At 43.8% G+C, this 23,595-nt stretch overlaps 1 protein-coding gene across 9 annotated transcripts in view; it reads right to left on the bottom strand.

The window, feature by feature from the left end:
• Positions 1 to 23,595, bottom strand: part of CDIN1 (CDAN1 interacting nuclease 1) — a 232,985-nt gene that overhangs the window by 44,011 nt on the left and 165,379 nt on the right. Inside the window, exon 11 of one of the 9 annotated variants that reach the window (XM_049104303.1) lies at positions 4,418 to 4,547. The exons of the other annotated variants lie outside the window; for them this stretch is intronic. Coding sequence (XP_048960260.1) covers positions 4,499 to 4,547 — 49 coding nt within the window. The 3' untranslated portion in view covers positions 4,418 to 4,498. Of the gene's footprint in view, positions 1 to 4,417; positions 4,548 to 23,595 lie in introns of those variants that run through there. 9 annotated transcript variants of the gene reach the window in all.

Genomic DNA, 23,595 nt, shown 5'->3' with positions numbered 1-23,595 from the left:
TTACAATTTTTTTTTAATTTTAAAAAAAGATGAGTGTTATTAAGCAGAGTTGGGAGGAGATACCCAATTTGTACCCATCATTCACTATACTGTAAATTCACAGGACGGAGAACCTAGATTTTATCTAAAAGAACACAAGGCTACTTTAAAAGTATGTAGCTTTAGTTTTGTTGCCTGGAACTTTTTTTTTTTTTTAAGATTTTTATTTATTTATTCATGATAGACACAGAGAGAGAGAGAGAGAGAGAGAGAGAGAGAGGTAGAGATACAGGCAGAGGGAGAAGCAGGCTCCATGCAGGAGCCCGATGTGCGACTCGATCCCGGGTCTCCAGCATCACGCCCCAGGCCAAAGGCAGGCACCAAACTACTGAGCCACTCAGGGATCCCCAAGCCTGGAACTTTTATTAAGGGTGAAGTCAACTTTATGTTAAGGACACACATGGTAACTTAGAAATACTCCTTATTTGGTGCACTTTAATTTTCTCTTTAGGAGCACTGTCAGCATTTAACTCTGGAACCTTTGGAATGTCAGGATTAATGAGCTTAGTATTATATCGACATGGGTTATAGGTCTCCATGTTCGGTGTTGTTGATCTCAGTTTAATGAGGCTTTAGGTAGAATTATTAAAATACTAGCCAATGTTCTGGAAGGAATTTTACAGATGTCCGTGCAACCACTGTGATAGTGTGGGTTTAGCTATTTATATGGCATTGTCATATAAATAGAGGGTCAAACAGGTCCTAAGAAATAGAGGGTTAAGTTAAACTTCGGGCAAGCAGTGTCTCAGTTACAATGAATCTTGAGTTCAAGAATTATGGTGTAACCCCCAATCCTTCCTATGAAAAATACTTGAGCTCTGGAGAGATGCTCAACTTCCAATTAGTTGCCTGTACAAGGTAATGGGAACACTTTCTCCACCAGCCAGTCCCCCTGATGAGCCCATTTTCAAGGTGCCAAGTGTAGAACAGTCTCATCACTGGCTCAGGCTGTCATCAACTGCCCTTCTTTGGACTGAAGTATACATGTGAATGTGCGTATCCATGTCACTTTTATCTGGACAGGGCTTTGTCCTAAGTTCCCCCTTCAATACATTGCTACTGAACTTGCTGGGTCACAAAGTCATGCACTCCTAGAGGGTCAGTGATCACCCGACTTTTTTCAGGCGAACAACCAAAGCCCAGCAGGTCCAAGTGTGTGGCCCACCCAATGCTCTTTAGTTAACAGGAGAGTCCAGAAGAACATCAGAAAGACGGAGATTAGTGGTCATCATTGCTCAGGGCCTCTTGACAAATTACTACATTCATAATTTTACGATGCTGGGAAGCCAAGTACGTGAGAACAGCCTTAGCTCTTCTTTGATTGACGTATGGATATTTCCCTCGGCTGGTTCAACAGCTTGGAACTTCCTCCATGTAAATGTTAAATCATTTACACCATTCTTAGAAATACACAAAAGTAAGAGCCAGAGGGGCCCATTTTCGTGAAATTGTGCAAAAGCCAACTGAGCCTTATAGCGCAGCACCCTGACATTTGGAATCAACTTCGTTAGATCATTCAGGGCGATAACTCATCTCCTCGTGGCTAAAACAAAGTACTACCTAAGTTAACAGTACTTGATGATGATGGTTTCACTCCGGCTGGAAAAAGTCATATGTGGTACTATGAAATCAGCATGGGAACGGTTTTGAAAACAAAATCTACAGGACCTCCAGCCTCTTTCTACACCAGTAGCCATGGTGCAATAATTATGTTTATGGGAGTGAGGGGAAAAAAAATAGAGGGGAGGAGAGGTGTGAAAAACATGAAGAAATCAAGAAGGGGGGGATTATCTAACCAAACAGAGCTAAAGGGAAAGGGGTGGGGTGCAGGGTACAGAGATTGGGGCACTCATCATTCCAGCATTATTTAAGACAAGGTCCACCAAAATTCCTACAAATCTTTAAGATTGGAGATTTTAGCCACAGAATGAGGGATTCTCCACTGCCGCAAAGTAAATGTAATAAGGGCAACAGGAAAATTTGGAGCCAACACATTCTTAAGCAAACAAGGGCACAAAGACCAGTGATATTTGATATTTCTTTTTTTACTTGTATACTGTCCAAATTGCATTCTAGGAATATGGCAAGAAAGTTAAATGTGAAGCTCTTCACAACTGCTTTAAGCAAGTACTGCTTTCTAGACGGCTTTCTTCCCCTGAAATAACTGACATAACTGCCTAGATGTCCAAGCTCATCACCACCACAGACAGCCACCACCGATCCTCCTCCACGGGGCTCCCTCAGCTACCACCTCCACCTCCAACCCTACAGTGAGACGCCACCCAGCCACCCCCCTCCCAGGGAAGTGCCAGGCACTCTGCCAGGCATTTTGCATACTTTATCTCAAATCTTTATGTGAGAGTTATTTTTAATCCACATTTTCCAGCAAATTCCAACTTATATTTCCCAAATGTTCACTATATGTTCACGTGAATCAAGACTCAGAGGCTCCAGCTCTTGCTCCCAAGTCTGTGCCTTGTTTAAACGAGGCAACATTTTAAGATCACGCAACAATTTAAAAATAATGAACATTTTGAGGCTTACTAAGTGAAAAGGGTTGCCACTAACTAACTGGGAGAAAGGTATGAAGAAGGTATTCCCATTTTGACAAAAAGGACTAAGTCCTGGATCTCTGGCATATAGTTTAATCTTAGATTTCCAGGGGAGAATTAGATAATGTACAAATTAGACACAGGAACTTGCAAAAAAACTTTTAAACAGCATAAAAAAAAAGGGCTTCCCCAATTGAAACATATGTTTTTATACAAATCTGCATGCTCCAATTAATCTGCTGAACTGCTGGTGTGCGGCCGGACCGCCTTCATCCTCTTTTTAAGTACAATGTACAATTTGTGGTCTGATTTCTAGCAAGAAAAGTGCACCTAATTTTGGCTCTCCCCATACTTAAACCTATTTTAGAAAATTAGAATTTAACCATAGCTTTACAGTCTTAAAAAAGAATTTATGCAGCTGCTGACAGGTCATTGATGTTGTAATACTCTGAGTACCCGAGGAGAGACTTTATGGTATTATCCCAATGAATGGCATAAAAGAGACTTGGATTTTAAAAATTCATCTCTACTTGTCATACATTATTAGGAAAGGAGGGGGAAGATATGGAGATTTCTTAGGATGAACTGACACAATGGCATGTTTTTCTGGTCCACCATGTCTGGTCAGCAGAACTCTTCTTCTCTGGCATAATAAACAACTGTAGTACAATGCCATGTTTGGAACGAGGCAAGTATATTTTTATTTTTTTAAGCTCTTGGCTCAAGAGAACAGTCTTATGGGAAATGGCTATTGTGTTTACTGTTATTTGATGATGAAATGTCATCTGACTAAAATACTTCTGTAATAAATTATTCCATTCAATAAAGCCATCAATAGTTTGGCTGGTTTAAAAATGCAATTGTATTATAATGCATGGAGAAATCCCCGATGAAACACTCCTGTATATATTAGTTCAGATCAACGCACACACAAGCGTGCTTGCTCGTGCTCTTGGCTCTTCTGGCTTAAGAGTTGTTTGCAACTTAAAAGTATCATTAAAAATTCAAAATCTCAAAATGTCATTACCATTTCTCAGCTTAGGATGGAATCAATGTGAAGCAAGAGCAAACATGCTGAATTTGCTAACGGAGAGTGATGATTGGCTAGAGGTGAATTAGCAGTATTTAAAAGCAATTTTCATCCGTTTTTCTTGTAAAATATAAGTGGCTGCATCACCATCAGATTTTTGCTGACCTTATGGAATAACCCCACCCACACACTTCTACGTGCAGTCAGGTCTCCTCTGTATGGTTTTTGTCATACCACTAACTTTTTACAGTGGTGTTTATCATATGTATTTGGACTAGAAGACTGAGTGATGAGAGTTTATTCTGGGAACGTCTCCCTGTTCATTGGAATAAGTGGAGACACCCTGGAAGAGCCAGGGTGAGTAGTTCGTCTCATAAAAGAAAACAAGCTCCTATTTCTTGGTCTGGTGGTGATCCATGACTACTTCTGAGAGAGGAATCCCTATTGAAGGAAAACCATGTATACTGGCCATGACTCTGCTAACACAAACTTAAACTATTCTCCTCTAAGACAAAAGCCTTTTGAGGAAATAAGCAGCCATTTTTTTAAGGAGGAAGGCCTCCAGGACCCCCTCTGAACACTGGGTGGTGTCCGGTGTGCTGCCTCCCTTGCTATATGGAATGCTGCCCCCGACCTGGATTGGCTTGCCAACTCCTCCAGTGTGTGCCTGAGAGCTCTGTGAAGACAGGGACTGGATCTTAGGTGTTCTGGTGTTCCTAAGCCCAAGCACTGGGCCCAGCACCCAGTTTGGTGCCTAAACAATGTTCATGGATGAAAACACAAAGGAGTAACTGACCTGAGTAAAGACCGCCAAGCTTCCGATAATCTAGACTACCATTCTGGATGACAGTTCAGTGCTCCCAATCTCATTGTGGCATCAAGACTCTTGGTTGTGTATTCCAACTTCTTTCCAAATTTTCATAGGGCTGAAATGAGTGTGCAATGAGTATGTTTTCCAGTTGTTGGAAAAGCAATGGACTTAAAATGTAAACTGGGTACCTACTATCTCTTTAGATGTATAGGCCATCAACTGTTCATTCAGTATATTAAGAAAAGTGCTGGAATAAGAAACTGAAGTCCTAGACTCCAGGCCTGATGCCGACTCTAACTGGCTATGTGACACTGGGTAAGGCTCAGACTTTTTAGATCCTTTTTTCTCATCTGTAAATAAGAAGCCTGTACACCACAATGATCTACAAAGTCCCTCTTGGGCCTAGTATTTCTTAATTCTATTACTTTAATAAAGATTTTATTTGAGAGGGTGAGAGAGCATAATTCCTTTTCAGAGATTCTATTTTAGAAAGAAAGTAGTACATAGGAGCAGGAAGAGGGGCAGGGAGAGAGGGAGAGAATCTCGAGTAGACTCTACACTGAGCATGGAGCCTGATGCAGAGCTCAATCTCACCACCCTGAGATCAGGACCTGAACCCAAACGAAGAGTGGATGCTTGACCCAGATGCCACAAGAGGGGCATCCTTTTCAAAAGCCAAAGAGAAGGTAGAGAGTGGAAGTAGGTCTAAATGTGAGAGCTTATAAAGGAATTCACCTGCTTAATCCTGTTTGATAGGATTCTAAGTACAGTAATATAATTATACCATAAGTGATTGCAGCCACTGGCTGAACCAATAGTTTAAAACAATTTAACATGCTTCATAGTTTTGGTTTACATAGGTCTCCTTTGAAGTAGGTTTCCTGACTCATCTTAGGGGGCTAATGGGGTTTTCTGATCCAAGCATTTGTTGGCATGAACTCACCGAGATGTAAGGGGGCTACCTGAGATAGAACTAGAAAGGACTTCAGAAACTAAGACTTTAGGAGTCACTTCTTCTGAAGGAGGGGAAAATCTCTGAATGACACTGAAATCTCAGGTCTCAAATTGGCACACAGCGCTTCCCATGTCTTAGCTTACTATGTGATGGAACGCTTTAATGTATAGAAAATTGAGACTCACTCTCCATTTGGAATCATTCTAAGCACAAATGACTGTGAGAGATCTGGATCAAAGACAAAACTTGTTTACACTTCAAGAGAGGGGAGTAAGGAATGCTGCTGATACTCAGTACAATATGACCAAAACATAAATGAGACCAGCTACCATATGCCAGTCAGGAAAGCAGTCTGTTTCACTGGACAACCTTCAGATGATGATAGTCACACTGCTATACCAACCTAGTTGTGTGATTTCTTATCCTTCCCCTCCCAGATTCTTTGGCAAAGAGATTGGAATTTTGCTGTCTGCCAGACCTGAACCCCAAGGTCTAATAAGCCGGGCAGTTGGTAAGCACAGGTGCTAAGATTTGAACTTGGGACCCACAAACTCTGGAATTACTGGTTCTTTCTATTACACCAGTGGTTCCTAAAATGTCAACAGAGAACACCAGATAGTTGGATCAGAAGTGACTGGGGGGGGGAGGGCAGATAAAATGCATCTTTCTAGGTCTTAGACCCAGACTGCCTGATGTAGTAGGGCTGGAGGAGGTTCTGGGATCTATGTTTTAAGAGACTTAACTATTTCAGAGATAGTGCATGCATGAATGTGCAAAAGTTGGGGGAGGAGCAGAGGGAGAGACTCTCAAGCAGGCTCCCCACTGAGTGTGGAGCCTGACACAGGGCTCACTGTCACAGCCCACAAGATCCTGACCAGAGCTGATACCAAGAATCGGAGGTTCGGCCAACTGAGCCACACAGGTACTCCAGGAATCTATATTTTAAACAAGTATTTCCATTAATTCTGATGTGTAGCCAGGTTTGGGAATCATGGAGTTCCCGCTTTGGGCCACGATCTCCAGGAAAGGCCTTTGGTAGGGAGTGAGATTTTTAACACTGAAGAAACAACGTCAACTTCAGTATAGAGTGAGTTGTGAGATGGCCTTTAACGAAGGGGTCTGGCTTGTTTGTAAGAGAAGATGACAGTGGTCCCAGTCAGCACAGGTCTGAAGGAGGAGTAAGGCCAGGGATGCACCTAAAAATCAGATAGCTTGCAGCTTCATCATTTGGGACTCTAATGGATTGGTAGCTCCTGTGTTGAGAAGGATTCAGATGCAGGGAGTGGTGGCATACAGCCACACGGCAAACATGCCAGATACAGAACTTTATTTTAAAATGACAACATATGGTGTATTTTATAGTCCATCAAGATTGGCTTTGTTTAAATTGAATAGAAGATAAAAATAAGATGAATAGTAAAATTTAATTATCTCCTCCAAATTTTACTTGGCCCCTACAACTGTTTTTAATTATAGCTTCATGACTTTACCTGAATTCCTCAAGCGCAAATACTTTCTTTTAAAATTTATTTTCATCATATCTTTAGTGCAATGCAGAAAAGGAATCTTAAATATTTATTTCAGCATTTTATATTTTTATTGGTTTTGTAAACCACTGAAATTGTAGAGTGTACTTAGAGTGAGTTGATTCCATATGCAGTAAATCAACTGGAGGACAGACTACAGTGTACACCACTTACAAAGTGAATCACTACAGCTAAAAATATAACTTCTTCCCCTCCCACCCCTAAAACCTGCCAACGTCCAAACAACTGCAAAATTGCAGGCTAGAAAGAGGTGTACTGTACTCCAAGATAAATATATACAAATTAAGCTGGAAAACCTCAAGGTGTTATTGATTAATTCTCAGAAACATTTCACAATCAAGTCTCATAGACACGATTTCTCTGGGATAAGCGCAAGGAGAGGAAGAAAATGATTGCAGAGGATATGAAGGTGGAAAGGAGGCTTGTTAAAATATTTTAAAGGCAAAACAAAAGGAAAAGTGGGTAAGCTGGGAATGAAAAGGCAAACAACCACAAAAAGGAGTTTTAGATGCAATGAAACATTTTTAAGGACACAGAGCCTCTACTTCTCTATTTCAAGCGGCTTCCCAGGCTGGCCCCAGGTGTCTCTCATTCCTCTGCTCCCCGATCTGAGATATCTGTGGGAGTCCGTGGCTTCAGAACTTCCTGACAGCACTGGGTACCAGGCCAGGGAAAGCTGACTGAAGCAGCAGATAACGGAGAACAAGTACATGAAAGAGCAACAGGAGTCTTAAAACAATCAGTCCCAGCTAGCCCTGTGGTCACTGGGCACTTGGTATTCAGGATTATGTTCCCGGGCATGTGAACACTGCATGCTGTTCACAAGGGGCTGAAACACTGGGGGCGGGTGGGGTGGGAATCAAGTCAGTGAAGACCTGGAAGGAATAAGTCCGAGGCCTCCCCAGGAGAATCAGTTGGGTCATCAAGCCATACTTTTTCAATCAACTTAAAAGAAAAGAAAAAAAAAACAAAAACAAAAACAAAAAACCTTAAGATTTAGATCTAATGTCTTGAAACAGAGCCTAGTGAACTGGTGTGTGCCAGGTGCTTAATAAATATTTTCTAAATGTTGATTAGATGTCTGAATTTGTGTATGGTCTCAGTAGTTAGAAGCTGGCAGTCCTTAAATATTTAATACTAAGTTTCTGAAAAAGCCAGGTGAGGGGGGAGAGGCAATGAATTATTTTCAGATCTAAGGAAAAAAAAAAAAAAAAAAAAAAACCCAAAGAGTATAGCTCAAGAAGGACTGTCCAAAAAAGTGAACAAAAGAAAAAAAGTGAGTTTCATTGGTTGTAAAAGGTACAGGGAATTATCTAGAAACAGAAAATCATAGAAATAATTTGAGTACATATATTTCTTCCCCTCCCCCATCACTAATTTAAACACAAGTATCTTCCTAATTGTGGTTAACACTTAGATCAATCAGTAACGTGTACTGAACCCTATCAAATATTTAATAAATTGAACATCATAAAAATGTGCCTATCAAAGATAATGATGGTCCTTTTTTTTCTGCTAAATATCAAATTCAGAATCACCTTTAAAATGACATCGCCTTAAGATCAGTAGTTTGCCATAAAAACAGCAATAACAGCCATGCATGAAGCAGTTTTGAAGCTGTAAGTTTATACATGTATTTGGAAATTTAAAACTTATTTCCAAATGAAAGTGAATTGGCAAAGCCACCTCATGTTTTAGGAAAGGTTCAACACGGCTCTAAGATTTAGATTTCACATTAACGGGGGAAGGAAGAGTACACTATGGTGGGGTGATTGGCAACCACTCTAAAGTAATTAAAATGAGTTCATTTTAGCTTCCCTTTAATCTGAGGAAAGAAAATTCCTCCTGAAGGCTCCTTGCTGCCCTTCCCCACTTTGAACCTGCATTCTAGGCTGGGATTTATAGATGTCACGTGAAAAGAGTTTACTTAACTGAACAAGTGCACTGGGGAAACAATGTAATGACAGGAAAAGCAATCCCTTTCACACTAAGAATAATTTTATCTGGAAGGCCATGGCATGTAGTTATACAGAACCTTGTGTAGACACAGGACAAGGATACTGATGCAGAAGAACCTATGAAGTTCCAAGAGGGCAGGTACTTTTCACCCCCTACTTCACCCAAGCCTCTGTGCCTAGAGCCAAGGAGACACAAGGAGGACCTAGTGAATGAGTGAACAAGGAGTCGGAGTCCCTTCTAGTGGATCCAGGCCATTCCTCAGGCCTCAGTCCCATTGCCACCATCGTCCTGCCAGGATCCTACTCAATAGAGACAAGGGTGTGAGGGAGGTCCCTGGCAAGCCCTAATCTGTCAGGCTGCCCAGCAGTCAGGAGGCACCAAAGGCTCCTCAGGAGAAGGGGAGTCGATGGAGCTGGGAGGGGAAAAAAAGGAATAAAACCTATTCTAAAACCGTATTACTCAATCAGTCTCAGTTTACTGGAATTTCCTGAGAGCTGAACAATGCATTTTGAAGAAATGAAAAGGTTCCAAATCTATATTTAAGCAAAATACTTAGGGGAGTTAAGAGAAATCAAATTCTTAAAAGATTTTATTTATTCATGAGAGACAGAGAAAGAGGCAGAGACACAGGCAGAGGGAGAAGCAGGCTCCCTGCGGGGACCCCGATGTGGAACTCGATCCCAGGACCCCAGGATCATGACCTGAGCCAAAGGCAGATGCTCAACCACTGAGCCACCCAGATGCCCCAAGAAATCAAATTTCTAGAAGTGGTTTCTCACGTCTCATGATATGGACCCATCTATTAATTGACAAAATAGCTCTTAATTTACTGACCCAATCGAAAAAATAGCTTTAAGAGAAACCAAAGGAAAATACTAAACACCTATAAAAATGATGAAAGGGATAGAAAATGGTAGCTCTCCATAAATGTCAAAATATCCTACTTATGAATTTGGAAAACAGATCCGATACTTCCCAGGGTACATCTTACGTGCTGTTGTCGTTTAAATCTGGTGGTAGATGAAATTAGGAAAAGGTGCAGGTTATACTTCGTTGCTGTTGGACCAAGACTCCGGCAGAAAAAACACTCACCTCCTTGTTTGAAAAGAAAGATCCATCAAAACTCTCAAGTTGAAAGGTTAAGTGTACTCTCTGTGTAGTTGATAAATGTAGGCCTAATTTAATCAGGGGCCGTCATAGGCTCCGCTGCCCTGACCCAGGCTTCTGCTTTCCATGAGGGTAAGATCTAACCAAGATGTAGACTCTAGGCCTTTGACCTACTCGAGACCTTGCCCAAGCCAGCCGAGAGTTCTGGTTAACAGCCGGGGAGGCAGAAGTTCAAATCAGGAACATGTGCACTCCGCTAATAGAACACACGGCTCTAAAATTAAAACGCAACATGATCAAGTGCTTCGGGATATTTTAACAACTAGGGGAGAGATTACAGCCAGATAAAACTGCGCTTTCGGGGGTCACTCTCGTGCATTCATGTTTCTCCCCCCGTTTCTTTGGACTAGACAAATTTAATTTTATTGTGTTTCTTAAGAATTTGCAAGGAAAACAAAAGTTTGGCAAGTCGTTTCATGGTTGATTGATCTGGGGGAAATGGGGATGTTGTAAGGTTTCTCTGTGACATGTGTCACCTATTAGATAGTTAGCTTTTTCCATTTCCAACTGAGCCAAACCAAATTAATTAGAGGGAGGTTTGAATTACAAGCTAAATACAATGAAAAGTAATAAAAACAGAAAATGACATTTAGGTCATCAATAATATTCCTGAGGTAATTCGGCATTGATTTTTCTTGCTTTCTATGATAAAGAGCTTTACGAGTTGTCAAACTAACAGTTTAACCCCCCGGTTGTTACGGTAGTAACAACGGCAGGCGTCAAGAGCACAAATTTAATAATGGGGCAGATTTATTTTCTTTTTGGTTCACACTTTGTTTCTTCTAGAATGCAGTACTAGGAGAAGATGGCTTGACCTATCACGCCCCCGAGGAAGCCCACGGATAAGATGGAGTCTCACAACAAAATTAAAGTCAAAGTGATACCAGATTCAGGAGAGAGAAACACCGCTCCTCCTAGTACATTAGTCGCTTTTTTCTTCAGTAAGGAAAAAAATATATAGGGATTTTGACAGTCTCAGCGAAGAAGTCTTCCTACTCTTCAAACTCTATTTTTTGCTAAGTGAGAAGCTGAATTCCTGGTTAGGTTTTATTTATTTATATTTTTCTCCGGTTCGGTTTTAGAATGGTGGAAGTCCATGAAAATCAAGGTTTTGAATTACTTTAAAATGTTAGTACAGAAAAAAAAAAAATGTTAGTACAGGAAAAATCCATGGTGCAAAGACCTGCCCTTCAATGGTGCAAAGACTTCTCAATTGGGAATCAAAAAACCAAAAAAACTAAAATCAAGGGAAGGTATAGGGTTGTTTTTTTTTTTTTTTTTCTTATGGATTTCCAGTTGACCCTTGGAAAGTACTTAAGACTGGAGACTCTTCACCTAAAATTTTTATAAGTTTCTTTAAAAATTAAAATTTTAGAAGACTCACTTGCAGGAGTGGTGAGGAGGGGCAGAGGGTGAGGGAGAAGCAGACTCCCCGCTGAGCAGGGAGCCCAGTGTGGGGCTCAATCCCCAGATGCCGAGATCATGACCTGAGCCGAAGGCAGACAAACTGACAGCCACCCAGGTGCCCCTTCATCTAAATTTAAATCTTGGGTCTCCATGTATCTTAGGCATCTAATTGTGAAGCCTCTGCCCCCATATACACTCCTGTCAGTGGCTGGCAGGTGCCGGAGCTGTGAGAAGGTGCCCCTGTAACCCTGGTCCTCAAAAGGGGAGCATCTCTGGCTCCTAGCACCGCAAAGCAGCCATCGGCAGAGACCACAGGAAGAATGCTCTTCCCAGTTCAACCTCAGGACACCCCACGCCAAACCATGCTTCTGGTGTTTAGGAAGTGGCTTTTGCAGGTGCCAAGGCCCGGAGACCGCGCAAGTGGCACAGATAACTGCTCGGCAGGGTTCTTAACCTGAGAGCAGTAGCTGGGGTTGTAGGATCACCTTCAACACACTGAAGGCGTTTGTGCCTGGCCAGACAGGCTGAAAGGCTTCGTTGCGTAGTCGATCTTGATACTAGACCATTTATCTACCCTCCGAAGATGTGCATGTCCAAGGGTGTAAGTCCAAGCTTCTTGTCACGGCTTATGAGGTTTTAGGTTCTTGCTTCTCTGAAAGTCTACTTCCTACCACTTTCTCATCCGGTCAAACAGGATCACATATGGTTCTTTGACTATGCCAGGCTCTGTAACACTGCCCCACTCTGGCTTTTGTTCTGCTTTATTTACTTTTCTGCCTGGAATTACTTCAGCCCATATGCCAAGGTTGAGGCTAGTGATCTTCTCTTGGTAACCCCATAATGCTCCAGCCATTACATTAGAGTAAGAAGCCCTGATAGCCCCAGATCTAGAGCTGTGCTATCCAGCAGGATATTGGATACACTGCTTCGTGTAATATTAAAATCAAAATTAAATATAATTAAAAATGCATTTTTCTCCATTGTGCTGGCCACATCCAAATTCAATAGCCGTATGTGGTTAATTGTTTTATTAGTTTAGATATAAACCATTTCCATCATGGCAAAAATGTTCTTTTGGGCAGCGTGGATCTAGGGGTTGACGAGGGGTTGACAGACTGTCCCATTTACCATGGGACCAATAGCCCTAGATCCTGAAAGTCTCTTGAAGCCAAGGATCATTGATGAAGGTGGGTAGAGATCTCTCTGGCCTTTGCTTGAACCCAGTTTACTAGGTCTCTATGGCTCACAGGGTCAAAGTTGAGAGGGCACTCATGAACACCATAATCGCATCTGGAATCTTTACATTTTTTCCCCACCTGAACCTTGACATCAGCATGATGAGGAACTTCTGAGTTCTAAGTCTACCTGAAAATTAGCAGAGGAGGTACGCACGTGACAATGCAGGCGAGGGCACTAGAGCACAAGTTATTATCATTAAGACTATACTGCTGATCACGTTGGTTTGTTTGCAACAGCACTTTTGGATTATGCAGGCTTCTCTTTCCTACCTCAGGAATCAATTTTTTATTTTTTTGAAAGATTGTTTTAGAGCATGTGCAAGTGGGGAAAGGAGAATAAGGAGAGAGGAGAGAATCTTAAGCAGACCCCCACCTTGGGCAGGAGCCTGAGATGAGGCTCAATCCCACAACCCTGAGATCACGACCTGAGCCAAAATCAAGAGTCGGCTGCTTCACTGACTGAGCCATTCAGGTACCCCTCAATCCATTCTTTAAAACCGTACCTTCAACAAAACAAATGAACATGGTGGGAGGGGTGAGAGGCAAACCAAGAAATACTCTTAGTTATAGAGAACAAACAGGGTTGATGGAGGGTAGGTGGGTGGGGGAAGAGCTAGATGGGTGATGGGTATTAAGGGAGGCACTTGTGATGAGCACTGGGTGTTTTATGGGATGAATCATTAAATTCTACACCTGAAGCTATTTGTACTGTAGGGTTAACTAAGTAGAATCTAAATAAAAACTTCGGAAAAAATTAAAACACATCTTCAAAAGATTGACTTCCTCTTGGAACAAAATCCTTTTGGAATTTGCATATATTTAGAGGTCATCAAAGCATGCTGCTACCACGATTTAAGGAAAAGACTGCAAAAGGCCACCCTCGGAGGGAAACTAGAGAAATCAAGATGCAACAGACTCCAGTATTCCTTCAGCATACACCTATCAGGGCCTCCTCGTGCCAGGCTCAGTGATGCGATGGTGGGCTACATGCATCCGGTCAGTATAACTCAAACCAAGACACAACTGGAAAACGGCCTGCCCTTGGAGGTAGGCTATTGCCCTAGAGGGCAGACCCGCAGGCAAAACTAGAATTTAATTTTGTAAAGAAACTGTAGCTCCACAATCTTTCACTTGAAACCCTTGAGCCAGATAGCTTGGAGAATTTCATTTATCAGAATTAGAAGTGTATCAGTTTCCTATATTCGGTAATACCCATAGTGGGGACCAAGCTACTCTTAAACATACTAGTATTTCTGAAGAGAAACCTAGGACTTTTCGAAGCACGGGAGAGGTCTCTAGCCTCTAAAGAGTGCCGCTTAGGTCTGATTCCCAAATGTTGTGGTGCCACCTTACTAAAAAAATCGTTTTGAGGGCCTATAGATAAGGGACTGTATAGTCTACCTGAAAATGTGTGTGACCAATAGGGTAACTGTTAATATAGAATCTAGGAAGAGAGCCCAGGAGGGTCTCCAGGCCTGTCCTGGAGATAAAGTACTTCTGTTCTGCGGAGACACAGCACACAGCAGCTGGTCAGCCTCCTTCTCCAACACTGGCTCCCCCACCACTGGGCACTGGAATCAGCTGGGAAGCTTTACAAGCCCTGGCCTTGGCCCCAGGCCATGATCTAGACCTCACAAAGTGAATGTTCCAGGGGGCGTTAGGGAGGGGACCAGGGATCAATGTGTGCACGTATGGATATGGGGATATTTTGCTTTTTCAAGCGGGGTATCAATCACATGCAATAAGGAATATAGAATGCAAAAGCCTCAAATAACCACCTAGCAACCCAAAACAAGGTATCAAATACCCCAGGTGTCCTTCTCACCCCGTGTCCCTCCACCCTGGAGGTAATGCATCTTGTGAGCCCAGGGAGGGGGCTTGGCCAGTATTTTGCAATTCTGGTTCTCGACTGGGCTGCCCATTGGCATCACCTAGGGAGTTTTAACCAGCACTAGCCCGGGGGGTGGGGGGGTGGGGGGGGGTGTCCACCCCAGGGGGCGCGTTTGCAATTCAGGCAGCTGCGGTTTTGTACCTACTAGGGGATTCTGTTGTGCAGCAGTTTGAGAATCACTGCTCTAGTGATGAGGAAAAAAAAATCAGAAAGGAGTTGCCTTTTGCAGGGAGTTAAGACAGTTTCCACTTTCTCCTAGCTCTCCCTCCCTCCCCCACCTCTTGCTCCCCGTCCTTTACATTCCCTGTTTTGTTTTCCTATTTCCTTCCTTCATCTGACCAAGCCACAGATTACTACTACAGATACTAGGAGAGATTAAGCTCCCTTGATCAAATCCCCCATTTTCTCCCTTTTTCACTTTTTATAAGAATATTTTTAGATAGAGGACAGGGGTGGAGAGGGAGAAGGGGGGGAGAGAGGAAAGGGGGGAGAAAGAGAAGGGGAGAGAGAAGGGGGCGCGTGAGAGAAGGGGGAGAGAGAAAGAGAAGAGGGGGAGAGAGAGAGAAGGGGAGAGGGAGAGACAAGGGGGAGAGGGAGGGGGAGAGAGAGAAGGGGGAGAAAGAAGGGGGGAGAGAGGAGAGAGAGAAGGAGAAGGGGGCGCATGAGAGAGGAAGAGAAGGGGGAGAGAGGAGGGGGGAGAGGGAGAGCTGAGCGAGCAGAGGCAGGAGGGAGGAAAGGAGGGGAAAGAGCTGGAGCCAGCTCCGTCGGAGCGTGAGGGCCTCGGCCTGGTCCCAGGACCCGAGAGCACCCCTGGAGCCAAGCCTCGAGTTGGCCACTCCACCGACTGCGCCACCGGCGGCCCCGGCCCCCCGTTCCTCTTTTCAGAAAAATTTCTTAGTAAAGGATACGCAGAGGGAAAGAGCAGAGAAAGAGAAAAGGAGGTTAAAGCAAGCTGGACAGGAGGAGACACGAGCACGAGCATGAGCCGTAAGGGGAGGGGGATTCCTTAAAATGAAGGCGGTCCTGGGTGCGAGGCATCTGAGAAGCACCTGTCCGACCAGCCCCCCGATCCCCCCGTTCCCCGGCCTGCCAGAGCGCTTCCCTTCCTGGGCGGCCGCACACTTGGATCTCGGCTTCACCCCGCACGACTCACACAGGGCTAATACCTAATCACAAAGGGCACATGGAAATGATATTTCAGGAGATGTCAAAGTCCTCATTGCTGAATTTAATGAAAGTGAAGTTCTGAAGGGTGAAGGTCAATTACGGCGTGAAACTTTCCAGGTGGCTCTGCTTTAGTGATCTGAACAGGTGGGGGCAGGAAGACCACCTGCTCCTCTGTTTGCACAGTGACTAATACATTTATAAACACTTAATAAACATTTAACGGTGGCGACTCTCTTGAAGTAGTTCTTTCACAACTAGAACTCAACGGATTTGACATTACTGGGGGACTCTGCGGGGCTACCTCCAGAAAAGGGGATGGGCTGTAAACTCTGGTGATGCTTGGAACAACCCTTGCCGGCAGGCCCTGAATTGCTGATCCTCGTTATGCTCCGGTCTGACTCACAAAACCCAATACCACACACATCACGTAGGGAACACAGAACAGACTATGACAATTTTATTCCAAACAAATTGCTGAGTTGTAACACATTTGGAGGGGACCTTTTCCAAGATTCAGAGTGAGCTCTTAGAATTAAAAATATAGATCCATTTTCTGGTGTTGGGAAAACTGAATATCCATATGCAAAAGAAAGAAATTAGACACTTATCTTACACCATATACAAAAATCGACTCAAAATGGATTGTAGACTTAAAATGTAAGACCTGAAACTGTAAAACTCCTACAAGAAAACATAGGGGAGAAGCTTCTTGACATTGGCCTGGGCAATGAATTCTTGGCTATGACACCAAAAGCACGGGCAACAAAGCAAAAATAGACAAATGGGACCACGTTGAACTAAAAACCATTCTGCAAGTAAAAGAGGCCAACAGCAGAACAAAAGGACAACGTATAGAATGAGAGAAAATATTTGCAAGCTCTATTCCAGTAAGGTGTTAACATCCAAAATATAAAACAAACTCCTACAAACCGTTAGCAAAAAAGCTAAGTAATTGGATTAAAAGATGGGCAAAGAATTTGAAAAGACGTTTCTCCAAAGACCTACAAATGGCCAGCCAGTGTGTAAAAAAAATGCTCAGCATCGCTCATCATGAGGGAAATGCAAATCAAACCCACAAAGGGATATCACTTCACACCTGTCAGGATGGCTATTGTGAAGAAAACAAAGGATAAGTGTTGGCAAGGATGCAGAGAAGTTTGAACTCTGGTACAGTTAGTGAGAATGGAAAATGGTACAGCTGCTATGGAAAACAGTATGGATGTTCCTCAAAGAAATTAAAAATAGAACCACCATATGATCCAGCAATCCTGCTTCTTGGGTATAAATCCAAAAGAATTGAAAGCAGCATCTTAAAGAGCAATTTGTACTCCCATGTTCACTGCAGCATTACTCACAATAGGCAAGATATGGGAACCAGTCTAAAAAACCCATCAACGGAGGAGAGGATAAAGAAAATACTGTACACATGTACAACGAAATGGGTATTATTCAGCCTTAAAGAAAGAAGGCGATCCTGTCACATGCTACAGCATGGCTGAACCTTCAGAACATTACGCTAAGGGAAACGAATTGGTCCCACAAGGACAAATACTGCATGATTCCTCTTATGTGAAGTATCTAAAATAATCAAATTCCTAGAAGCAGAGAGTAGAATGGTGGTTGTGGTTGCCAAGGACTGTGGGGAGGGGGACGTGGGGAGCTGTTCGGTGGGCATAGTTTCAGTTATGCAAGATGAGCAAGTTTTGGAGATCTATGCAGCATGGCGCCTCTAGTCGAAAATACTGTATTGTGCCCTGAAACATTTGTTAAAAGAGCAGATCTCATGGTAAGTGTTCTAACTACGAAACAAACAAAAACCCCAGAGGTGATAGATACGCAGTGATGATTTCAAGACGGAGTCCTATCTGACCAAAATGATCGATATGTGTACGTGACACGTGTGCATTTTCTAGCATATCAATTATACCTCAATAACACTGCTAAAAGGTCTATTTTCAAATTTCATAATTCGGGAAAAAATATGGAATGTAAAATTCCCTATAATAGTCAAGTAAAACAACAACCACCACCACAACCACCACCACCACCTCTCAAATTGCCCGTGAAGATATGGGAAAAACGCTAGCAGCAGAGTTAAAAGTACTGAGTTCACATTTTAGCTTTGATGCTATTTTTTTTTACACAAACTCTCTTGGTATAGATCCAACTCCCCCCCCCCGCCCCCCCCCCCCCCCCCCCACACCGTAACATCTCTCTCACCGGACTGGTTAGAACTCAGTTCTGTTGCTGCAAGTGAAGGACAAATCACAACAGCAGTGACTTACACAAGATAGTACCCTTCTCTCTTACATAACCTGAGCTCAGAAGGAGGCGGCCCCAAGCCCAGTCAGCAGGGACCTGGGTGCATCCTGCTGTTTTGCTCCACCAGGGTCGGCCAGCGTGGCATCCCTCTGATGGCCCAAGACGGCACCCGGAGCACCAGCCACCACACGGCCACACTCCTGGCAGCAGGAAGTAAGGAGCAGCAGAGAACAGTACACCTCCTTTCTTTCAGGGCATTTCTCAAGTTGCTCGGGATGCTTCCACTGATGTTCCATTGCCAGAAATTAGCCATGTGGGCACATCTCGCAAGGGGAACTGGGGCTTTATTTTTGGATGACGATCTACCTAGCCCGAATCAGGCATTTTATTAAAGTATGAAGGGGAAGACAGTTACCAGGGGACAGCTAGCCTGCAGTTCCTGTCTGAAGTGCGGGGCCAGACTGAATGAGGATGAACATGTCACAGAAGGCAAGGCTTGTCTGCATAGCTCTGGGAGTGTGGGATGAGGGTGGGGGTGGGCAACGAATCCACACAGAGATTTCATGTAAAACAATAAGTGCATCATTTTTACAGGGCAACGCATTACCCTTTCTTGCCTATTAAATATCTTTAAGAGTGGAATCAAAAGCTCTGAAGACTAGATGGTAGAAAACAAATGCATATGTACAAGCTACCTTTGTTTACATTTGTTTATACGTTACTAGACAACTGGATAAATGAGTCTTCTGGCACTATGAAAACAGCTCTTTTAATTGAATATTAAAAGGAAAAAAACCCAGAATTCTTACTGAGAGTCACATCATGGTGCAGAAAATACAGGTGCTACAGCTTTCTGCATTTACACAGAGCATATTTCACAATGATAAATACCAACAGAATGCAAGTAAAAAGGCTTGACTTGGTTTAGTCCACAGGAGACTTCTGACCCGGCTTGTTGGCTTCACTCATTGATCACGGCGGATAAACCAACTTACAGAATAGACACTTCGCTCTGCACTTTCAAGACTCATTCTCTAGGACTCCATCCCCAATCATTCATTCATTCATTCATTCATTCATTCATTCATTCATTATTGAAGTCTGAGTGGCCAGGGTGATTTATTGGAGTGACTTCTTGAGCTCCTGGGTTGTTTTGGTGCACATCCAGAGGATGGACCCTGAAAGTCACCAGACTCGCACAGGATGCCCCTTGGACATTTTATATGTCCATATAGCACTTTCACTGCCACCTCCCTCCAATTACTGTTTACCCCCTACATATCACAACTGCTGTATGGAGCAACTAATTAAAAGAGAACCTGATTTTGGGTAGAACCAGAAGCTCATTCTTTGCCTGAAGCAGAGATGATCTTTATTCAGAGGACACAGACTTACAAGGTGTGTGTGTGGGGGATCTCCGCAAGCAGACAGAACCTCCTTGGCCAAATGGAAGTTAAGAGTGTGGTTTCACACCACTACACGGAAGTATGGTGCAGCTGAGGGCAGAGATGGGGGGATGCAGTGTTTTGACATTTTCAGGGCCCGCAAAGAACCTGGATCTTATGTGGCTTGGTCAGGGGAAGCTCTACACCCTATCGAGGCGGATGGGAGTCCTCTTTTTTTATGAAGCCAAGCGAGTAGAATCTTGGCTCTTGTCAAGTGTAGCCAGCAATCACGAGGCAGGGCTGCGTGAGCGAGCAAGAGTCGTCTACAAGGTAACTCGGGAAAACTGCTGGATGATGTCAGCCAGCTTTATAAATAATCTTCTAGGCCTTCACTACTTTAAGGAACACTAGTGAATGAGGAAAAGAAGATCTTATCACCATCACCAAGTGGCCAATGTTTGAGAGGCTCAGAAGCACCGGGAGAAGACTTTTCAGGAATCTCTTACTAAGAAAGCGACTACGTTATAAACAAAAGAAAAAAAAAATGGAGAGTTTAAGGAACATGACTGGTTAGAAATGGGAGAAAAAGAAAAGCAGTGAAAAGACTGGTTTATGGATGCTTAACACCGAGGCAGCCCTCCTGCCAAGTGTATCTTGTCTCATGGACCTGGAACTTCTGAATCTTTCTGCTTAGAAGAGTCTGAGCATTTTAGATTCAGTCTCTAGATGGGAGATAAGAAAGTCAGGTTGGACCTACTGCACAGAATACCTCTAGAATAGTAAGAGAGCCCTTTTACGGCTATGCCAGACACCGGGGGCCAGCCCATGAACCTAGCACAGTTTATACCATCATCTCCACATACGAGGAGTGCCCCGTTTACAACTCCTATCCGATCATAAAATTTATTACACCCCGTCACGTGCAATTGGAGGCAATTCGTAGTTTAGTTTTTCCCCTCCTTCTCCAAATGAGGATAGGGGCCTCTCCAAGAAACCTAACAAAACCTTACCTATCCCACTACGTAGCAGCAGCAGTTCAGAGCCTAGAAAACGCCTCAGACTTTCTCCTACTGAAGGAGGAAGGAAACAGAAAAGGTAGCAGGCCGTAGAAGATGCGCAGCTGGCGGCATGAGAGCCGGGCTGGCATCATCAGTGAGGATGAGGCGCCTTCACTCCAGGCGTCAGGAAGGGATGGGGGCTGCCCACGCCAGAGCATCCTCCAGTGTGAGGGTGCTGCAACTTCAGGAATCTTCCCTCCCGGATTCCCAGACAGGGCCCCCTTGAAGTGCCGTAATGAAAAGCGCTTCCCTCGATTTTGTCTCTTTTCTGGCTCGTGGCAGCAAAGAAGAAAGACTGTATCATCTGCTGGCTGATGAAAACCTGAGTAGCTGTACACTGTCACCAGATCATTCGGAGGAAAAATGATAAATGCCCTAAAGAAAGCCCTGGGATGCTGCATGTAAATCTGAAGTAAGAAGAGCCAATAAGGTCTGTGACAACATTAAGCCAGTTCCTAGCAATGAAGCAATTATATGTGTCACTGAAACAACCTATAATGACAGCTATGACAAAGGCACCGGAAAGAGGGCAGGAGACCACTTGGAATGATCTAAAATATCTAGTGTCCCGAGAGGAGAGAAGTGTGACCTATTCCAGAGCTTGAGGGTCGGAAAGATCTGGAATTAGAAGCAGACACCGCAGGTACTACATCACACAACTTTCTAATGACAAGTGCCTTCGCTCTGGTGGAGGCACACCTTAGGAAATGGCAGGTGGCAAGGAGTCAGAAAGGGAAAGGTGAGCACGCAGAATAGAAACGAGTGGAAGGAGAGGAACTCAACGCGGGGGTGGAAGAAGAACCGGGTATAAAGGGATGGGATGTAATGTGGCCGGGCCCCACAGCAGTGGGCAGCCCCTGCTCTGCTGGTAGAGAAGCCACCGCTACAAGTGTTCTGTGCCGGGTGATGTCATCATACCCACTGACGGCCTCCACACTCCACCTGTCCTTGGACCTGGGAGCTCTGTTAGTGAGCTGTGACCCTAAAGAAGTAGTCATGGGCTGGCAGGGGGATTTAATGAGGTGTGAGTAATACTGGTAACAGGAGCAATGAACATTTATTGGCTGCTTATAATTTCTTTTTAAGATTTTGTTGATTCATCAGAGACACAGAGAGAGGCAGAGACACAGGCAGAGGGAGAAGCAGGCTCCCCGGGACCCCAGGATCACGCCCCTAGCAGAAGGCAGACGCTCAACCTGGGCCCCCCAGGTGTCCCTTGGCTGCTGATAATTTCACCCAGGGAACGAAGAGCTTGTTTGGGATTCCCACGGGGGCCTCAGGTGGGGACAGAGGTAGGAAAGGAATGACACAGGTTCTGTGCAATGGGTAAATGCTGGATCTTTGCAGCACAACACGGCCCCTTTCTTCGCTCTTCTGTGAAACAAGCTGAATCACAAGCTCCGAAGCTTAGATGGCAGAAAGCACGCGTGCGTGCACAAGCTGCCTTTGCTTGTGTTTGCTACCAGGCAACTGGATAAATGAATTTGGGGCGTCATGAAATGGCTCTTTTGGCTGGACGCTGAAGGGGAGCAGCTGAGATGATCACAAGACATCATATCGTGGTACCAAGAGCGCGGGTGGCCCAAGTTCTCCATTTATAACAGGGCAGACGGCACAAGACAGAAGAGGTTGACTGAGGCCGTTGCGTGCTCCGTATATTCGCTCATTTTGTCATGAGTATGTTCACCACAGCGCTGTTGCCATTGACCTGTCAAGTACCTCTGGCAGGTGGGAAGTTAAATAAATTATGAATTTCCACTGAATGCCAGCATTAGGAACCAGTTACAAGGGGGTGATGCAGAGCTATATATGTAGAGACAGGAGACATGAGGAACAATCTCCGTGTCCTCTGGGTGAAGAGCACATACAATAGCATATTCCTTACAATCCCATGTTTGCTGAAACATTAACAGTACTAATGGGGATGAACTGGGATTATGGTGATTTTAGGTTCCTTTTGTGACCTTGCCGCTTTCAGACTTTTAGAATTATTATTATTATTTTTTTAATAAACCTTTAAGATTTATTTATTTATTTTATTTATTTATTTATTTATTTATTTATTTATTTATTTCTGATAGACATAGAGAGAGAGAGAGAGAGGCAGAGACACAGGCAGAGGGAGAAGCAGGCTCCATGCCGGGAGCCCGACGCGGGACTCGATCCGGGACTCCAGGATCACGCCCTGGGCCAAAGGCAGGCGCTAAACCGCTGAGCCACCCAGGGATCCCCCAGACTTTTAGAATTAAGCATGTATTAGTATCAAAAGAGAACTACAATTTATTTCAAATGGTGGGTGTGTTGGCAGAAATAAAAATCTTTCTCCCTAAAGGGAAGAAAACGTTTAGCTGAGCAAATGTTCACGAGAAGCATGAACAATATCTCCAAAGTGCTCCTGGTGTCCTGGCCCCCAGGGTTGGGATCCAGGCATTCCTCCCTGGGACTTGGTACGCTGGAATGCTTACTCTGCTCTCAAAGCATGAAGACCCCTCAAACGACTCAAAACCCCTGGAATGAACTGGATGTGCACGAATCCAACTAGGTCACCGGGCGTAAGGATAGTCCTCCTTCCCATACACTCTCACCCCGCATAAATGCAGAAACAAGACCATTTTACAGGTAGTTTCTCTCGATGAGTTTCTAAGCCTTCTCAACTGTTGGTTAGGGCATGAGGCAACCTATCTAGTCCAGTTTAATGATATTTGCGAAACTCTGTGTGTTTTATATTATAGTGAGGAATTGCAGGGATATATTAAGATATGTATCTGTATCTTGTAGAAAGGGACTTCTTTTTCACCTGAAGGTCAAAACTTACAAATAATACAGTTTAAATGAGTGTATGGAATACACACTTTCTTCTTTAGACAATGCTAAAGAAACAGATTTTTGTTTTTTTTGAGAGAAAGAGAGCGAAAAAACATGAGTGGGGGTAGAGGGAGGGAGAAGCAGGCTCCCTGCTGAGCACAGAGCTGATGCAGTGCTCGATCCCAGAACCCTGGGACCATGACCTGCGCTGAAGGCAGATGCTTAACCAACTGAGCCACCCAGGCACCTCAAGGGGATAGATTCTATAGCTTAAATGCTTTGAAATCTTCACAAGGAAGTTCCTATTAACAAAGGTGATCTA

Source organism: Canis lupus, chromosome 30, assembly GCF_003254725.2.
Source record: "Canis lupus dingo isolate Sandy chromosome 30, ASM325472v2, whole genome shotgun sequence".
Classification (NCBI taxonomy): domain Eukaryota; kingdom Metazoa; phylum Chordata; class Mammalia; order Carnivora; family Canidae; genus Canis; species Canis lupus.
Note: the sequence above shows the minus strand (reverse complement) of the source record. Positions and strands in the feature narration are given on the sequence as shown.